General features: G+C 50.4%; 8 protein-coding genes across 8 annotated transcripts; 3 read left to right on the top strand and 5 right to left on the bottom strand.

Moving 5' to 3' along the window:
• Positions 1 to 15: 15 nt before the first annotated feature.
• Positions 16 to 4559, bottom strand: MRS44_008066 (uncharacterized protein; the record flags this gene model as incomplete). Its single annotated transcript, XM_065620761.1, has 7 exons — positions 16 to 104; positions 157 to 842; positions 938 to 1674; positions 1717 to 1766; positions 2365 to 3997; positions 4068 to 4461; positions 4510 to 4559. 7 exons carry the CDS (start codon positions 4557 to 4559, stop codon positions 16 to 18), a joined length of 3639 nt encoding a protein of 1212 aa, XP_065476833.1.
• A 384-nt stretch (positions 4560 to 4943) lies between these two features.
• Positions 4944 to 6084, bottom strand: MRS44_008065 (uncharacterized protein; the record flags this gene model as incomplete). Its single annotated transcript, XM_046278484.2, has 4 exons — positions 4944 to 5349; positions 5407 to 5654; positions 5707 to 5948; positions 6000 to 6084. 4 exons carry the CDS (start codon positions 6082 to 6084, stop codon positions 4944 to 4946), a joined length of 981 nt encoding a protein of 326 aa, XP_046133911.2.
• Positions 6085 to 6458: 374 nt separating this feature from the next.
• Positions 6459 to 7513, top strand: MRS44_008064 (uncharacterized protein; the record flags this gene model as incomplete). Its single annotated transcript, XM_046283527.2, has 4 exons — positions 6459 to 6580; positions 6642 to 6719; positions 6764 to 7326; positions 7374 to 7513. 4 exons carry the CDS (start codon positions 6459 to 6461, stop codon positions 7511 to 7513), a joined length of 903 nt encoding a protein of 300 aa, XP_046133912.2.
• Positions 7514 to 8371: 858 nt separating this feature from the next.
• Positions 8372 to 10208, top strand: MRS44_008063 (uncharacterized protein; the record flags this gene model as incomplete). Its single annotated transcript, XM_065620760.1, has 5 exons — positions 8372 to 8628; positions 8681 to 8834; positions 8887 to 9272; positions 9323 to 9631; positions 9680 to 10208. The coding sequence occupies 5 exons, from the start codon at positions 8372 to 8374 to the stop codon at positions 10206 to 10208; spliced, it is 1635 nt and encodes a 544-aa protein (XP_065476832.1).
• A 65-nt stretch (positions 10209 to 10273) lies between these two features.
• On the bottom strand, positions 10274 to 11132 carry MRS44_008062 (uncharacterized protein; the record flags this gene model as incomplete). Its single annotated transcript, XM_065620759.1, has 2 exons — positions 10274 to 10699; positions 10797 to 11132. 2 exons carry the CDS (start codon positions 11130 to 11132, stop codon positions 10274 to 10276), a joined length of 762 nt encoding a protein of 253 aa, XP_065476831.1.
• A 315-nt stretch (positions 11133 to 11447) lies between these two features.
• On the bottom strand, positions 11448 to 13215 carry MRS44_008061 (uncharacterized protein; the record flags this gene model as incomplete). Its single annotated transcript, XM_046281051.2, has 5 exons — positions 11448 to 11666; positions 11717 to 11982; positions 12037 to 12265; positions 12319 to 13010; positions 13065 to 13215. 5 exons carry the CDS (start codon positions 13213 to 13215, stop codon positions 11448 to 11450), a joined length of 1557 nt encoding a protein of 518 aa, XP_046133915.2.
• A 684-nt stretch (positions 13216 to 13899) lies between these two features.
• MRS44_008060 (uncharacterized protein) lies at positions 13900 to 15441 on the top strand (the record flags this gene model as incomplete). Its single annotated transcript, XM_046281052.2, has 1 exon — positions 13900 to 15441. One exon carries the CDS (start codon positions 13900 to 13902, stop codon positions 15439 to 15441), a length of 1542 nt encoding a protein of 513 aa, XP_046133916.2.
• Positions 15442 to 15629: 188 nt separating this feature from the next.
• MRS44_008059 (uncharacterized protein) lies at positions 15630 to 16918 on the bottom strand (the record flags this gene model as incomplete). Its single annotated transcript, XM_065620758.1, has 3 exons — positions 15630 to 16067; positions 16122 to 16262; positions 16316 to 16918. 3 exons carry the CDS (start codon positions 16916 to 16918, stop codon positions 15630 to 15632), a joined length of 1182 nt encoding a protein of 393 aa, XP_065476830.1.
• Between the last annotated feature and the right edge of the window lie 1037 nt (positions 16919 to 17955).

Below are 17955 nucleotides of genomic sequence, written 5' to 3'. Positions count from 1 at the left end.
TAAATGTAGACATGCTCAGAATGTTGATGTGGAGCTGGAGACGTCTGCATCTTGGTCGATGAGTTTGAGGACTTCCTCTTGATCGAGCAACGAGATGTACTGGCCTGCGTGGCATCAGCAACATTAACCTTGATAATTGATCCAGTTCATACTTACTTGCAAGTCTCCAATGCTCTGACATACTTCGAAGTCCACCAAGAATGGCCTCCAGCGCATCGTACATGATTTGCTCGTGATTCTCTTTGATGAACCAGGCGCACTCGGTCGCCGCATGGTAGAGATACCGGGCGACAAACGGACACCCCCCCGTATCTCGCGCTACTAGACGGGCTGTAGAAGACGCTATCGCTCTAATACCTTCCAAGCCGACCTTTTGCAGCTCCGTCTCTAGAGCGATAGGTCCGTTTGTGGAAAGTCCCAAAGGTTCGTTGCAGGCGTACTGGTTGTACAATACGAGCCTGGCAGAGCAGCACAAGGCGAGTGCCGGGAACGTGGAAGGCTCCAACGTTTGTGATTGTGTTCCATCGCTTGTAGAGCTCTCAATAGAAAGATGAAGGGAGGACAAGGCCTGGTGAAGATGCTGTGCTTCTGGAAGTAGCTCTGTGATGTCCTGTGATGACGCCCTGGCTTTTGTGTGGCGCATGACCTTGCTGAGCATATGAGCAGCCTGGCAAGTCTGTGCGAATGAACCAACATTTGTTACTGAACTGAAAGACTTTGTGTACAGCGGCTCGCTGGGCACGACAGTCCCGTTGTCCCAGTCGACGTCATTAACAGGGAGTAGCTCACTCTGACACGGCTCTGGCGTCACAGGCGGTAAAGAACTATCGATGTTGACAAACCTATTAAGAGTTAGAAAGCCATAATGTGTTGAAACCCCTCTTGTGAGGACCTAGAGAGTACATGGTCTTGCCTGTCTAGTATGAATATCGCCCACCACGTCCTACGTTGCTCTTCTCTAAGGGTCCAAGTTTCAGCGGGTTTGAATAGTTGTTGAGCAGCCTTTCTATCATGAAAACCCATCAACATCCCGAGTCTGGCTGCGCGACCGAGAGTAAGGAATGCAGCAGGGTATATGGCGTGAGAGAGCTCATAGACGGCTAGAAGTACTAAAGACTGTAGTAGGCGCAGAGAGACAAAGCCTCCCGTCTCAGCTGCCGAGCATAAAGATCTTGCAACTGCATATAGGGGAAGCTCTTTTGGCGGATGTTCGGTATCCATTATGCAGAGTTTGATGCAGAGGACGAGTAGCATGAGACAGGCGTCGTCGGGAGATTGAGCGTTGAGCTCAAAGACCAGTCGCTTTCTGCTAATCATAGGGAGCCATATGTGAACAGTCGAAAAGTAGATAGACACACTCTCCATGGGGTCGTGGCCAAGATATTCCGAGCATATCTGGGGTAGAGAGGACTGTGTGCTTTGGGCCAGAGCATTCTCTCGAAGGGGTGCAAAGAGGTCATTGTCCAGGAAGAAAGGGAGGGGGAAGTTGTTCGCCGGGCCTTGAATAGATGAGAAAACGTCGAGAGATGGAGAACTGGAAGCCTCGGGAGGAGAGATACTGTTCACGTTGAGTAGTTGCTCAAGGTGGCGTAGCCTATCATCCACGGCGGTGTTGGTGATGGTGTTTGCGATGGCTCCTTCGGGGTATTCACATAACTTGTGAAGACGGATGCACTGATTGAGTTAGCAGTAATAAAGCACAAAGTTACTGCTTACACACCAAAGAACATGAAGGCAAGTCTTTTGTGCATCTTCTCTTAAGGCGCCTGTGTAATGTTAGATGTCATTGCTGAATCTCCCCACACTCACGCCAGGGCTGATACCGACAGGCACGACACGCCTGATGGGCCTTTTCAAGAGGCATCGGTCGCGGTGCTGAGAACTTGACACGAGTATTAGGCAAAGTGACTTTTGTGAGATGACTTTTATTGTTTGTAGTTGTCAGGAAGAAGCGGGGAGGTTGAAAGTGTACAGCGAAATGATGACCAAGACAGTGAGACGTTCTAACCAGAATATGCACCAATCCGTATATTAACCAACTACAGCAACAAAGCTCAATTAGACGACGGGAATTCTTGGTGTTTACTTTTATGGGTCATGATATTGAAGCTCCTCCATTCGGTGAGGACTTTGGACAAGTGCCTCCCATAGTTCCTAATGATATGGTGTCAGTTGAGTGTTTGGGACATGCAGGAGAAACCATGTGCATACCCAGTTGTCAATATCCGGACAGTTTAGCATAGCCCCAATCTCGGGCATATTTACATCAAAGGAATTGGTTTGTCCACTTGTGTTTGGTTGTTGTTGTAATAGAGCTTCACCTACATGTTAGCCATCTATCTCTTAAACAACCGATCTACTAACCACTGTTTGAAATTTGAGCCTGGAGAGCGTCATTTATGTCTAGGGGTGTTGGGAGCTGCGGGTTCTCCTGAACGCTTGGGTTCGTCGAGACCTTATCCAGCATGACTGAAAGCATATCGAAAGCCTGTCGTGCCTCGTTAGAGCCCACCTTGAGTGCTTCCCAGAAGCGGCGAGAGCTCTCCAATGCTTCAACCATGGCTTCCCGACTAAACTTTAAAAAGCCTTGTTGATCGTTTGGTGCTAGAGGGTTGGAGTGCTCGTTGGATCGGGAGCTGAGCTCGAGGCAGATGATCATCGACGCCAAGGAAAAGTCGTGTCGTTCCAAGGAAGAGACAAACCATCTATCCCTGTACAGCCGCCCTCCAACTTGAATCTCCTTGGAGATATTGGCTTGATGTGTCAGAAGCGCCATGGCTGCCTCGACGCAGGAAGTCCTCGAGTAATTGTAGGCAGGATCTTGGTAGGCCTTGGCCATATGGTGGCGGTGCAGCATGCACCGCGACTTTTGGAACAATAGCTCCATATTGTATCGTCGGATCAGGACGTAGGGGGCCACGGTAATAGAGTCTTCTGGGTTCGCCATCTGGAACTTGGGAGGCATGGCTCGCTGCGCACTGTAGAGTCGCTGGTCTAATGCCATGATTTCGTCGTATGCTTCTGTCCTCCCTAGAGAGACCTGGTTGAATATTGTCCGAAAGATGGAGGATAGCTTTACTTTTGTGATCGTGTACAACACGGGAGTCATTTGCGTCTCGAGTCGCGGGGGTGGAAGCTGAGCTGAATCAGGGCCAAAATCGTCGTCGAGAAGATTACTTGGTGGTCTTGTATCGCACTGATGCTCTTGTATCAAACAAGGTAGTCCGAGCTGGCACGAGGTCAAGATGTCAAGCTGCAAAACGAGTGCCCAGGTCCGACGTCGCATCTCGCCTTGGAAGGGCGTGATACGGGAGTGCTTGTCAGGGTCGCGGTGATATCCCATCCGCATGGCCAAGCGGATAGCAACACCTGCAAGAATCCACACGCCTAGGTGAGCATCTCGGCGCCGTATGAATTCGCCCTGGATGTTGAACAAAAGAGCCTCCAGGGAGTAGATACCAGGGGCAGTCGAGTATTTGGACAACAAGAGACACTCGGTGGAACGGCGATGGAACAACTCCATGAGGTCTTTGGGGTTACCCAAATCTCCGGGCAAGTCGTCTTGAACCCGCATGTATAAAAACACACCCATTTCCATGACGCCAAAGAGTATGGCAACCCACTGAAGGGAAGCGCCTTTTGGATCGAGCCAGAACTGCTTATACTGGATATTGTTAACCCAAGTGTAGACGGCTTGAGGGGTTTTGTACCTCTTTCTCAAAAGTTGGCGCGTGAAAGACAACTCGAGTAGTGTTAGCTCATGGTTGGCTTGTATTTCCCCTGTCCACTCACTGGTTGATGGTTCTGTGGAGTTGAAGTAACGAGAAACAAGCCTATCAACTACATCCTTTGGTGGGATGTCGGCCATGATCGTTTCGATATTTGATATCTGTCCTACACCTTCTAGAAGCATGGGTCCATGGCTTTGGCTCTGGTCTTGGTCATCCGCCTGCGCAGCGGCGTCGCCCCGATCGAGATGCTCTCTGATTTTCTCAACCTATCGAATGTAAGTAAATCGCCTTCGTTAGCAAATTAATGGGAAAAAAAAAGATCAGTAAATCTATCACCTCGGTGCATATTGCTGTCCAATGGCTGCCGGAGACGTAAATCATCTCAGTGTTGCTCGACACCATCCGACCAGGCTTGACCTCGAGCTCCCCACTAGGAGAAGAACCCGAGGCCAGGTGTTGAGGAGAGGTTCCACTAGGAAGAGTATCTTCTGAACCAGCAAAGACACCAGAAGTCTGGGAATTCGCAGCGCGACGCTCACCGGGCATCTGGGAGACGATGTTTCCGAGGAGCTGCTCGAGCTGGCGTACGCGCGCATCCAACTGTTGATTCACTTGAACCGCATCGCGCCTCTGGGCGACTGGGGCCCTTTCTCTGGGCCATGGTGGGTATACGCAGCTGACGTTTCTGGTGACGCAGTTGCTACATGGCTCATCTCGGTTACATTTCAGCCTAGGATCTGGTTAGGAAGCTCGAGACGTTGATGGGAGGGGAACTTACTTTCTCTGTCGGCAAGATGAACAGGATAGAATGCCTCGGGCTGGCTGCATGTTTATTGAACTCGCCGTTGGCTTTTGTTCGATGTTGCAACACCACAAACAGCGCCGTTGTGGAAATGTCAGTGCCAGTCTGACTCGCCATGATATTAACGCGTACTCCATAGCGATGCTGACGGTCACGTGATGCATCTTCAATGATGAATTGCTTGCCAAGAAATCAACGAATCAATCAGTGGCACAGTTGAAAGAAGACCGTCGATTACTTGTAGCAAGAGTGGGCTCCGTCGTATGTCACCTCATGTTGATAGAAAGAAAATTTTATCAAGGCCAACCGAGTACGAGCAAATCTAGCAACACTAACTAGCTTCAGAACTTAGATAATTAACTACAACAAGTGCAATGCTCCCTGTCTATCATACAAGATTTTCCAGAAACTTAAACAGAATACTTGGGCAAGTCCTCGATAGCAAAGCCGTGCCTCTTGAGCTGGCTGCTAGCCAACTGCCACAGCTTTTGCACCGCCTCATCGTCGTTCAACCACCTGTTGGCTCGAGGATCGACCTTGCCGAAAGGAATTAGGTAAAGGCCAGCTGCCGAAACGGCCCTGGGACTCGTTGCACAGAACAGCGAGGTTCGTGCGCCGTCGAGGGGAGTTGACGTGGGAGCAATCTTCACGGCCGTGCGAGTCAGGATTCCGAGGAAACTGGAGTCATGGCTCTGTAGGTTCGACTTGATGATGCCAGGATGCACCGAGAAGGCCATGATGCCGCTCGGTCGGTAACGGTCGGTGATTGCCTTGGCGGAGATGATACTGGCCTGCTTGCAGTGACCGTATCTCCTCCTGGTTCAACAGTCAGAAAAGTCCATATCGGTAGTATGGTTCGAGGGCTTTGCTTACCATGGCGCTGTTGCACCCGTCAGGCTCGTCATGTTGGGGTCGTCGTAGTTGATGCTCTTTGGCCCCATGAGGAATGCACCATCACTGGCGACATTGACCACTCGGACACGGTTCATGTTGCCGCTAGCCTGGACTGCAGCGAGTAGAACTGGAAGCAGAGACAAGGTGAGAGCGTGGTGAGAAAGGAAGCAAGTCTGCCACTGAATCTCGAAGCCGTCCTTAGTCAACTCATATGGGCATGCCATGATCTAGAGGCAAGCTTGTTAGCGAGGATGGGTAAAGATGTACTGTGGGACCTACGCCAGCATTGTTGATCAGAATATCCAGACGAGGCTCTTTGCTCATAAACTCCGCAGCGGTGACCTTGACGCTCTGGAGATCTTGCAGATCCAGCTTGAGGAAGTGAAGGTCTAGAGGGCCTGCGTCATGCTTCATGTCGGAGATGGCCTTGTTGACTCGATCCTGTGATCTACTGGCGATGTAGACACGGGCGCCGCGCTTGGCGAGCTGCAAGGTTGTCTCATAGCCGATACCAGAGTTGCCTTTGACGAGTTAGTTGGACCAGAGATTGAGAGGTGAGAGCGTTTCCGTACCGCCGGTGACAATGGCCACGTAGCCGTGCAGGCTTGGGACCTCGCTGATGTGGAACTCTTCTGTCTTGTTGTTGTTGCAGGACATGGTGAAGATGGGAAGATTGTCTGTGATTGGTGGAGGAGGTTGTGGTAGGTGATGGAGTATTGGTGATGGGTAGTGGTGATTACTGATCAGGCAGAATGTGTTGAATTGATCTGGAACTGAAAGGATTGAGGTGCTCGATGCATCTTTTATAATAATTGAAGGAGAGGAAAAAGGGCTGTGCCTGTGGAAGCTGATGATCGACCTCCGGACTTGTCCGCGGACATCTCCATGGTGGCCTGGACCCGTTGCGTGTACTCCACACCACGCCAAGCCCACGCGTATAAGTTGCATATAAGTCGAAACATATCAGTCTATATTGGACTACTTCGATCATTCAAACAATCATTCAAAATTTATCTTCAACTATATTCAGCATGAGCAAGGCCGAACTTGAATCTCCGCTTGACTTGAGCAGCCTGGCTGGCAGAGGAGTCCTGATTACAGGTGGTGCTTCAGGTCTTGGCGCTGCCATGGCCAAGGCGTTTGCAAAGGCTGGGTGCGCAACAGCATGTTCTTCGGTGTTAAGGAATGCCAACTAACCAGTCTCTTCTCTTCAGATCATACGTTACTATCGCGGATCTCCAACAGGAACTTGGGGAGAAATATGCTGTCGAGTTGACGGCTGAGGGTTACAAGTAAGTTATTCTATCTAGACGGTGCCCTGGACTAATCATGGCAGCGTTCAATTCGTCCATACCGATGTCACTTCGTGGGCTTCTCAGGTCAAGGCCTTTGAAAGCGCCAGTCTCTTCTGCCCGACCAGTACCATCGACATCGTCATCCCCTCGGCGGCCGTATTCAGCGAGACTTTTCTCGACCTGGCAACTCCAGTTGCGAGCGAACAGCTCTCAGAGCCATCTACTACTGTTTTCGACGTCAACATCACCGGAACGTACTACACTGCAAAGCTCGCGGCCCATTACTTCAGACCGACTTCTGGTTCTGAACATGAGTCTTCGCGTCTGAAAAGTCTCATCTTCATGGCATCTCTTGGAGGTTACATCGCCGGAGCTCGATTCACTGCCTATGGAGCCACCAAGTTTGCTGTCCGCGGTATTTGGAAGCATTCACGAGACGACCTCAAGGCACTGGGTATTCGTTCCAACTTGATTGCGCCGTGGTTCATCCCCACTCCGATGACGGAGTCCCAGGTTGAACATCTGAAAGGCAAGATCCAGTTCGCCAAGGTTGACGATGTTGTCGATGCGGCGTTGAGATGTGCTGTTGATCAACGTATTCAAGGTATGTTAATCTAGCTTCTACAGGTGGAAAAGGCTAACGTGGAACAGGCCGGGCCATTGCTGTTACCCCTGGTAGAAATGTCGATCTGCGAGATGATCCGGAAGGGCTGGATGCAGGCGTCGAAGTTGGGCAGGTTGTGTCAGGATTGGACAAGTTGATTGACGCCGTCTCTACCATGGAGACTTGATCAGCTGTGATGGCTGCTGAGTAGAGCATATAGAATAGTAGAATGTGTATTTGAACTCATATTGATAATCTTTAAGTATGTTCCTCGTCACTGCTGACTGATTCCCCATATGTACCCCTGGTACCTTCAAAGTCAAGATTCAAGGATCATACACTTGAGCGGAAAAGGGCTAACTATCTTTTGTAAAGAATCAGTTCTTTTAGACGACTAAGAAAGACAAAAATGATGCAAGACATGTTGACTTGCTGATCAGATATTGTATAGGTAGAAAACAAGCTTTGCAAAGATCTCGCAGTGGATCAACCTTGACTATGCGTGACCGTTGGCTCCGCTGTGAGCCAGCGTAGCTACCCTAGAACTTGGCAGGCATCAGGTCTCTAGACTTGACCCAGAACCTGTGAAACCTATGTGCACCTCAAAAACAACGAACCAAACTTCGAGGCCAAGTCTGACCAAAGTGGCAGTGCTACATCTCATGTAAGATTGGAGAGTTGACGCGTCCGGAGCCTACCACGGACATGTCCGCGGATTGCCCCACTTCTCGGGTCCGGCCACGGATGGCACCAAAATCTCACACTCAGATATTCCAAGGAATGATGATGACATGGAGTTAGCATCTGTTCTTGCGGAATAAGAAAGCATTGGTTTGTTTATGTCCGTTGTGTATCAAATTTGAGTTTATTCTGCGGCGTCATAAATCCCGTTAGAGACTGAATACTCAGTTGCGATGTGTTACCTGACAAGGCATCATGGCTCGGACTGAACAAAGCTTTGACTATATCATTGTAGGAGGAGGAACTGCAGGCAAGTACCCAAGAGAAATATTCCTTGAGCATGAAATAATCCGACAAAGGCTGCATGCTTGCTAGTCGCATATCAAAGGCACTTCCAAACGTGTCTTTGCTCGTTATCAAGCGCGGCGTAGCTCGAGATGACCGAGTCACTCCAGCCCTAGGCTTCGCGCCAGGTTTTGGATCCGACATTGAGACGAATCTTCTATCAACCCCTCAGCCAAACTTTGAGGGCCTTGCCGTGTCTCAAACCTCGGGGTTGATTCTGGGAGGTTCGTCTGCCGTCAACTATGAGACATGGACTAGGGGTGCTTCAGTTGATTTGTGCGTCCGCGCGTGTCTTTTTTAGAAGGATTCAATACTGATTTACTCATAGTGATCAATGGGCAGAGATTTCTGGAGACAGACGCTGGTCTTGGGAAAGGATGCTGCCGTACTTCAAAGCCAATGAAACATTCATCCCGTCGGCAACTCAGAAAAGTTCCCAAAAGGGGAATCGAGGTCTTCATGGTACCGATGGACCTATAAAGGTGATCTCGTCAAAGAATGAGAAAAATATCAACAAATGGCTGATGCCGATAGGTCTCTCACCCAAGCACCTCTGGTAAACCTCGAGATTACCCCCTCCGACAGGACATGGCCCGCTTTCACGAAGCCTTGGGCGCAAAATTGATCCCCGAGAACAATGCTGGTAGTGTTATCGGTTACACAGAGGTTGCACAGTCCAACTATGATGGCCAGAGACAATTCGCTGCCAAGGCTTACCCATTCGGTCCCAATGTCACTGTTTGGGCTGAAAGTGAAGTACATAACATCGACATCGTGGAGCGGCGTGCGTCAAGAATCACCGGTATACGATATTCCGGTGATGGGGCAGGTCGAATGGCTTCTGAGTTCCGAGTATCAGCTAATGTTGGAATCATTCTCTCCGCCGGGGCCCTGTTCTCCCCGAAGTTGCTCATGTTGAGGTGAGTCGAAGAATACTACGCCTGATATTCCTAAAACTAAGAAAACAAAGCGGCATTGGGCCAAAGGAAGAGCTGGATAAGCATGATATCCCTGTCAAAGTCGATCTCCCTGTTGGAAAGAATCTATCCGATCATCCTTGCGTTTCCACCAAGTGGACTGTAAACAAGAAGGATGCAAGCATTGGGGTTGGCCCAATGGTGACCAAAAGTTGCGATTGGAGCGCTGGGCCGCCGATGGACTGGATAGCTTTTCATCGAGCAAAGGATTCGACGTTGGAGGCAGCCTCTAAGCATCTAACCGCCGACGAGAAGAAATACTACCTGTCCGAGGGCAAGGCGCATTGGGAATGCTTCACCATGTAGGTTTGCCTCTCAAGGCAGCTTGACACTACTAACTTGGTTCTCAGGTACGGACCTTTTGACACTTCTGAGCGCCCGATAAAGATTGACCCTCCAGCGGGAGAGTCAATCGTGAGCGTCTTCAACATACTGGTTTCTCCATTGTCTAGAGGATCAGTGAAGCTCAACTCAAGTGATCCTGCTGATCCACCAGTTGTCGACCCGGCCCTTCTGGCTTCCCCGGCTGACAAAGAAATTCTGTATGACGCTGTACGCTCAACCACGACCGCAATGAAGAACCTTGAGGGTCTAGACGCAGTTGAGTACTCCGTGGACAAGGCTCTTCGAGATGACTTGTCAGATGTGGCTGTCGCAGAAAGAGTGAAGCAGGGAGGAAGCACCCTCTTCCACTATTCTGGCACCTGCGCCATGGGCACCGTGGTTGATGCCGAGTGTCGGGTTAGGGGCGTTGAAGGCTTGAGAGTTGTTGATGCCAGCGTTTTCCCCATGCCGCTGGGCGCTCACTACCAAGCCGCTACGTATGCACTTGCGGAGCAGGTCGCGGAAATGATAGTAGGCAATGTGCACAATGGATAGGGTCAGTCACAGACATGGCACATGAATGGCCATGATGCATTTGCATTCTCATCTTGTCTCGCCCATTACTTGCTAGCCAGAACAACCCAAGACTCAAACTTAACGCCATCATATGCATCAATCTCCTTCTGAATCGCCTTATCAACAGCCTCGGGCCACCTGCTGACCTCCTCATCGGTCCATCCAGCGCGAGCCGGGCGCGTGAAATCGCTCAGGATAAACTTCTTTAGTCCATCGTCCAGTTCAGGGCCCTTGACAATAATAGTCCACTGCGACAATTGCATCTTGGAAGGGTCAAATCCTGCCTCGGCGGAGATCTTCTGTAGGTACCCCTCTTCAAAGAACTGGGGATTGGGGACCTTCATTGGGGGGAGGTCCGGCCGCACGAGAGCTTGAGCCGCGTGGATGACCTCCCCAGCACCGAAGCGTTTCCATACAAGAAGGGCCGCCAGACCGGGCGACTTCAAGGTGCGGTGGATCTCCTTAAGGCCCTTGAGGGGGTCTGCAAAGGTAAAAGGCGCTAAAGTTGAGGATGCTGTGCGTGAAGTGCTCGTCGGGGATGCCCTCTAAGTTTTGCGAGTCCAGCACCCGAGTCTCGATCGTGAGCCAGGAAGTAAACGAGTCCTTGGCGGCCTGGACCATTGGGGGCACATTGTCGGTGACTAGGATGTGAGGTAGGTCACTAGCGGGGAGTCTATCGACGAGGACAGAGGTGGCAGTTCCAGGGCCGGCGGCATTGTCGTGAACTACCGAGTCCTTGGTGATGGGCTCGATGGCGTTAAAGTCATCAAACACCAGGTTAAACGCGGTGCGCGTGCTGTTGCCGGTTTGCTGAGCATAGTTTGCGGCGAGGGCTGAGAAATACCCGGGAAACGGCAGACTCTTGCTCTGAGACTTGGAGATGTTTTCCTGATCAGAAGCCATTATTAATGTTGTATGTTGCAGTGTTGGTGAAGTTGTGTTTGTCTCGGAATAAAGAGGAACTGAGCTGACAGGTTGTATTTATGCCGTCAGATTCAACGTGACATAAGCACTACGCAACATGTCAGCTTTGTTAGGTTAAAACAGGTCTGCTTCCGATAGGTCATGTCGACATAAATAGGGTCTTGTAAATAAGCATATTGTCATCATACGCGCGTTGAACTGACTGCCTATTCTGACCAGGATCTTCGCTTCCCAGCCTCAACTATCTATCCGAGTTACATAACAGCTTGAATTAAGCGATCTGGCTTATGCTTGTTAGATCTTATCATCAGAAACCCGCTTTTCAGTTGCTGCAACCGCGTTCTTGGCATCCAGGTCACCACTCTCTGAAGCCGCCAGCGAGTCGGATGAACGAGGAATAGGCTTCATGTTGCGGCGCTGCTTCCAAGACAAGCCCTCCGTATCAAAGATGACTGCAATCTCCTCAAGTGTAAAGCCCTTGGTTTCGACGAAAAAGTACCAGACAACAACCAACTAGTCACGGCGTCAGCAACTGTCCCTCAGGTCGGGGTTAAGAGTCTTACCTCCAGGAACGTGTAGACGATGTAAGCGATGTAGTATCTCCACCCGACATTCTGCAGACCAATTGGGTTGACAAAAGTACCAAAGAAGCCAAAGGCGTGCATGATGCCGGTCTGAAAAGTGACGCCGCGAGCTCGAATGTCGTATGACAGGATCTCGGCTGGGTAAGCCCACAGAGGGGTCCAGCCGATATCGTAGGCGCCGTTGCTGAGGAAGATCGCGACTAGGACGCCAATGGCATACCCAGAAGTTCCATGTGTAGTGAAGACTGCAAACCAGTTAATTCAGGTGAACAGAAGAAGACAGTTGTGGGTTTACATACGCGCAGCAAATGTCGTCCAGAGAATAAAGGCAAGAAACATTCCAGCTGTCGATGCAATAAACAGCTTTCGTCTGCCGACCCTCTCCACAAACAAAGCTGCGATGCTGGCCAAGACAAAGTTGTAGATGGAAAGGCAGCCGTTGATGGTGACTTGGGTTGTCGTGTTGGTGATGCCGATGCTCAGCAGGACGGAATGCAGATAGTATTGTACAAGGCCATTGCCCGAAATCTGGTAGAAAAAACATTAGACAAAGCCATGATTTTTTTCCGTTGAAAACCTACTTCAATGAAAAGACCAGCAAAGAAGACAATAATCAGGCGTCGTCGGTTGCCTGCAGTTCGCACAAGGTCCAACCACCCGGTCTTTGCCTTGACCGAAGCATCACTCTCAATGCTCTCCTTGATCTCAGTATACTCTAGATCGACCAGGGAACTTCGTTCGTTCCCGTTGGCGTGGTGCCTGACGAGGATATCCCTGGCTTCCTTGCCGCGCCCCTTTGAGATCAACCAACGAGGACTCTCAGGGACAAACCAGATAAGTAGTAGCTGGAGCGCAGCTGGGATTCCTTGAAGCAAGCTAGGGATTCTCCAAGACCAAGCGTTGTCGATCTTGTGTGTCCCATAAGTCACCCACGCCGCAATGATGGCACCGAGGTACCAACAAGTCGGGTAGTAAGAGATGATGGCACCACGGTGCTTGGGAAGAGCGAGCTCCGCCAGAAGAAGCGGAGCGCCAACAACAGTGAATGCCAATCCAAAGCCAATCAAGAAACGTGAAATGACAAACTGGGGGATCTGCTTGGAAGAAGCCTGTAGAATAGCGCCGACGATTGTCCAAGCGGCTCCAAAGAAGATGGACTTGCGGCGACCAAATTTGTCGACAACGGGGGTGATGGCTGGAAGGGCAAGCATTGCACCCACAGTTTGGATCGAGTTGAGAAGACCGAGGATCGGGCCCTTGGGGTAGTCGAATTCTGGGCATGTTAGCATGGCGAAACACGACGTCTGTTCTCGATGTAATCACTCACCCTCCTGCCACGAAGGCAACAGTTGAAGACCATTCATGATCATGCCGTCGAATCCTTGATAGGAACTACTAAGGATGACGACTGGAAGCCAGAGGTACAGTGACCGAAGGCCGTTGTCGTGAAGCCATGCTGGGAGATGCGGCCGAGCCATTGTTGCTTGTGTTGGTTGTTTGTACAAGTTTGGCAGGTATGAAGTTTGATTGTACTAAATCAGCCTGATTTCAACATATCTTGGATGGAGGTGAAGCTTCTTTTATCTGTGTGTTGTCGTCTCTTAGGTCTATCTCACACTCTGACCTAGTAGATCTCGCTGAGCCTTCCTGGTGGTTTAGCACCATCACGTTTTCCGTGTGGCGTATTGCATTCAACTGGACTATCAAGAACCGAGATGGCACGCTTGTACGCTCTGTGGTTGGCGCAAGAGAAGAGCTTCGGAGTTGCGTGGTCGTCGGACATGAATGGTCGTGAGTGGGTCAGAGGACCACGGAACTCCGTGGTTGCTCGGAGTACCATGGTCATGATAAGGTGAGTTTACTGCTCTTTCTCGGAGAAACCTGGTCATGGCATCATTTGGGCGGCTCTTTAGTTGCTTTTCTGCGTTTTCGGCTCGGTCATCGGAGGACAATGGCTTGCATTTCCCTCCCGATTTCCCTACAAGGAGATACAACTGCTTCTCCCATTCGATAACGCAATTAATGAGTAGTAGAAATCAGTCATTCTGAAACACCTACTCCTCTCAGGGAACTCACGGGCCACGATGCACGGCTTGACGGACTGAAATCAGATAAAACGACATCCTTTCAACACTCAACTCCAAGGTGAGCACTCGGAAATCATGTCCTCGCTCATCTTTCTCCTCAAGAGCCGAATCCTGTCTTACATCTTCAGTATGCCGTCAGTCTCTTATGAGCCCTACCTACTTCCAGGATACAAAGACTTGGCCCTGGGTTTCGAGATTCCGTCAGCCAAGATGAACAACGCGCAACAGACTGCTGTCCAGCGACAGCAATGCCATCCATCGCCCGGGATATATACCGCCCGCGACCTCGTCAAAGTTACAGCTCCATTGCTCGACTCAATTATCCACGCGTTGGGCGAGGACACTGAAGGAGAACCATCTTCCAAGGACGTCCTTGTTGACGGCTTGGCTTCTAGCTTAGCGGTCACTGGGCGAGAGTCCACTCTGCCATTGTCATACGGAAAAAGTGACACCTCTCGACGCGAAATCGCCAATCAAGCTCAGGTCATTGGCGATACTCTCGTCGAATACGCAAGATCTACACCTCAAGGAGACGAAGCAGACCAAAACGTCAGGCTCTACAGTCAATGCGAGGGCCATCTTTGGACCCCCGCTGTTGCTGCGCTCTTGCTCGGCCCAAGAAGCAATGCTCAACTCATGCAACTTTACAACGAGTGGCTCCACCGGATGATTCTTCTTCGCGATGCGTTGCTGCCCTTTGAGAACTTTGATCAGGTTCCCCTGGTTATCCCATCCTCAAACAAGCAAGGCATCAGGGACTTTGAAGAGCCTCGAAAGAACTTTCTTCTTCAATGTCTGACTGGAAGAATCTCTCAAGCGGCAATTGTGGATGTGGCCAAAGTTTTCACGGCTAGGAGTCTTGGTTCCGGAGGATATGGCTTCCAGTACTCTCAGGGGCTGGTCATGCCGGCATTCCTATCCTCTTCGCCATCCCTTCATCTTCTTCGACACCACCCTGCACGAATCGACGACTCACAAGTTGATACCTTGTTCGACTATGAGTATCCCGTGTACTTTGATGCTGAGAGGAACGAGCTGCCCAAGGCCGAGGAGAGCTTGCCCCCTGGACAGTGGCCGCCGCCATCTCTTCTCGCTTTAGAACCACAGGTGACGAGGTCTTCCATCGGCGTGCGGGCCGGAAAAGATCCCGCAAGACGTGTTCTGAACATCCAGCTCGGGCTTGGAAATGGCGAGTCTATCACCGTCGACGTCGGTCAAATTGGACGGGGGATTCGGTACGCCTACAGAGCTACGTCTGCAGGCAACGTTGGGGAAAAGAGAAGCTTGGAACAGAGCCTCTTACAAGAATCATTACCTGTCAACACCAAGAAGAGCAGCATCACTGCGCTTCACATCCACGATGCTGGAGATATCCTACGGGTCCCTGGACTCATCACCCCTAATATCAAAAGCCGCTCAAATGAGCTACACTTATTCTGGGCCAAGGACCCTCTCATCAGGTTGGCCCTTCTAGGGAAGCTATATCCTGAGAACGTGATACTACTTGACGAAGATGACGACCCTGAGAAAGCATTACACGTGGGCAAGGGCTTTGGTGGAAGGGTGGTTGTCGTTCAGAACAAGCGTCGCAAAATCGCGACTGTAGATGACGCGTAGTTGCTTATAGATAATGTGCATTTCAATCTCAAAACTGTGCCTCTCCAAGACACACGTAAGAAATTGAGTTTTTCGAATCCCCTGAGGGCTTGAATTACCTCTTACAGAGGGATATCAGGTCACGGGTGCTAACGAGATGAGATACTGTGATGCAATGCCACCTTTTGAAGATATATAATGAACTAAGCTCATGCTAAAGTCATCTGATCATCCGCGTTGAAGCGAAGAGTACCCAACACCAGCCGGGTATACTGATCCAATCCGTCCCAGCTCAGACTGTTAGCCCGAGATGCTTGCGACAGTGAAGCCAATGTCTCCCCGAGTGTCATCTGCGATACCCCAAGATCAGGATCTGCCATTAGCAGCCTCTGAGTCTCCCATTCTGTTGCAGACTTTGCCCTCCACAAGGCTGTGGGCGCGGGTAGTGGTAGGTTCGAAACGAGGTTTTCGTCAAGAGGCTCGTACAAGTAGGGATCTTGCCTACCAACTCGGCACGACAAGCAGTTGATGGTGTTGACCAGCAAAATTGTTCGTCTGATAGTTTCACCCAAAGCCCAAGGTTCCCACCAATTCTGCTCGGAGAGGCTGATGCTCTGTTTGTGAAGTCGAGCGAGGTGTCTTGTCATCTGCCGAGCGTGAGCTTCACCCTATAAGAGGTCTCCAGCAATAGAGCCAAATACCTTTAGTAGCCATGGCTGTTGTAACTGGGCATTTCGGGCCTGCTCAAGGCTTGGACCAAAGAAGCTAACGATTTGATAGACACACATTGCGTGCACCGATGCTAGAACCCATACTTCGGATTGCGAGGAGCAGATCCTAGGCTGTAATTGGTGAGTCAAGTGCCAATTCTAACAAAGATGCAGGATGAACTCACAAAGTCTTTGACAAGCTGATTACGCTCCTTGTTAATGAGCGAATGCGCAAAATGCTGGCTGCTGTTCATTGCGGCGTTGTATGATCCTAAGCAGCAGAACGCAATTGCCAAGGCCTCCAAAACCTCGCCCTCTGAGCAGCGATAAACTGTCGGGTGCACAAATGGGGGATATGTACCAGCCTTGAGCATCATTTGCGGGAACCCATAGACGTATTTGACCCAGTCCTCGTCGTTGCCAAGCATGCCCGTGGTGAGCGTGGATGGAGGGCCAAGGCTGAAGGATGTATTGAGGGACAAGTTGGCCAGAGCTAGTGTTGAATTTGCTTGATCGGCTATATTCTCGCTACTGAGATGCTGCGTCTGCTCCAGTGGGGTGTGCATGTCGGGCATCTCATCCCAGGTCAGTGGTGGATGCCACACGAAGTTCTCAAACCGAGGGTCTGTCGTTGCTGGAACCTGGCTGGTTGAGTTCTGTGCTGTTGGAATTCCAAAGGAAGCGAGCAAATTGATCTCAAGACCGCCGTGTCCGATAGCTGCCTGATCATCGATGTATGTGCTGGCCTGAAGTATTGAAGGCGCGTCAGCGAGGCCGCTGTCCACCATTCCGTCCGTTGACTCTGGATATTGTGTCTGGACGTCGTTGATGACCGAAGGTGTTGCCAAGTCTCCCCATCCCTAGTAATTCACCAACACTACTTGGCTCTCCTTGAGGTGAATCGTTTGGTCCTAGGGTAACAGCATCTGTTGCATACTGACAACTGATATTCCTGGCTAGGCATCGAGAGCAGGAAGGGTAGACAAGATCACACGAGAGTTTGGACTTGACGCAAGCTCCACACGATTTTCGCTTTGACTTGCGAGGCTTCAAGAGTGAACGCTCACATCTTCTCCTGTGTCTGTCTCTCAAGTCCTCTTTGTCAAGTCAGTAGGATACTCTTGACGGGAGTGTTTGACAAACTTCGCTTGTAGGTCTTGCTGCAGATGCTGCATCTGTGTTGGGTTTCAACATGCGCAACAGCCTCCATCTTATCAGGTAAGTTAGCAAAGCAACCACATCGGTGTCTGAGGTTGCATGTACTTGTAAGGTTCAAGTTGTTATCAGATGCTGGGAGCCCCGGTTCCTTCATATGCGCTAAAGCACTGTCGCAATCGGGGCCATGGCTGTTGCAATTGTGGCGTTGAGATGGCTTGATCCAACGATTCAGCCAAAGTTAAATAGTCACGAGAATAGTTGTCTCTGAGTGGATGGATAATACACTATCAAACCTAAATCTAGAACTTCCTGTCTATCGTATGCTTCCTTGTGATACTCCATGTTTCCCAGAGAGTTGGCCGGCAACCTCTGGTAGAACAAACAAATCCAACGTCTGATATCCCTCCCTCCCATTCTAAACCCCAAAACTCAAATTACACGGTTGCGCAACTTTCCCACCTGGGGATTGATATAAGACACGATCCTCAAATTCCCGTCACTTTCTATGGAACAGCCGATGTAAGTCTGTACACCGAGGCTGTTCTCAAGGGCCGCTGAATCACTGCTAGAGGTCAGTTCCGCCGAGAAAAATGGTGGTAATTTTTTACTTACAAAGTGCTCTGCAGGCATTCCGAATACCTCGTCGCACTCTCCAGAAATGCTTGGC

The sequence above is a fragment of the Fusarium solani genome, assembly GCF_023522795.1.
Source record: "Fusarium solani strain SB1 chromosome Unknown bctg00000004, whole genome shotgun sequence".
In the NCBI taxonomy this organism is placed as follows: Eukaryota; Fungi; Ascomycota; class Sordariomycetes; order Hypocreales; family Nectriaceae; genus Fusarium; species Fusarium solani.
Note: the sequence above shows the minus strand (reverse complement) of the source record. Positions and strands in the feature narration are given on the sequence as shown.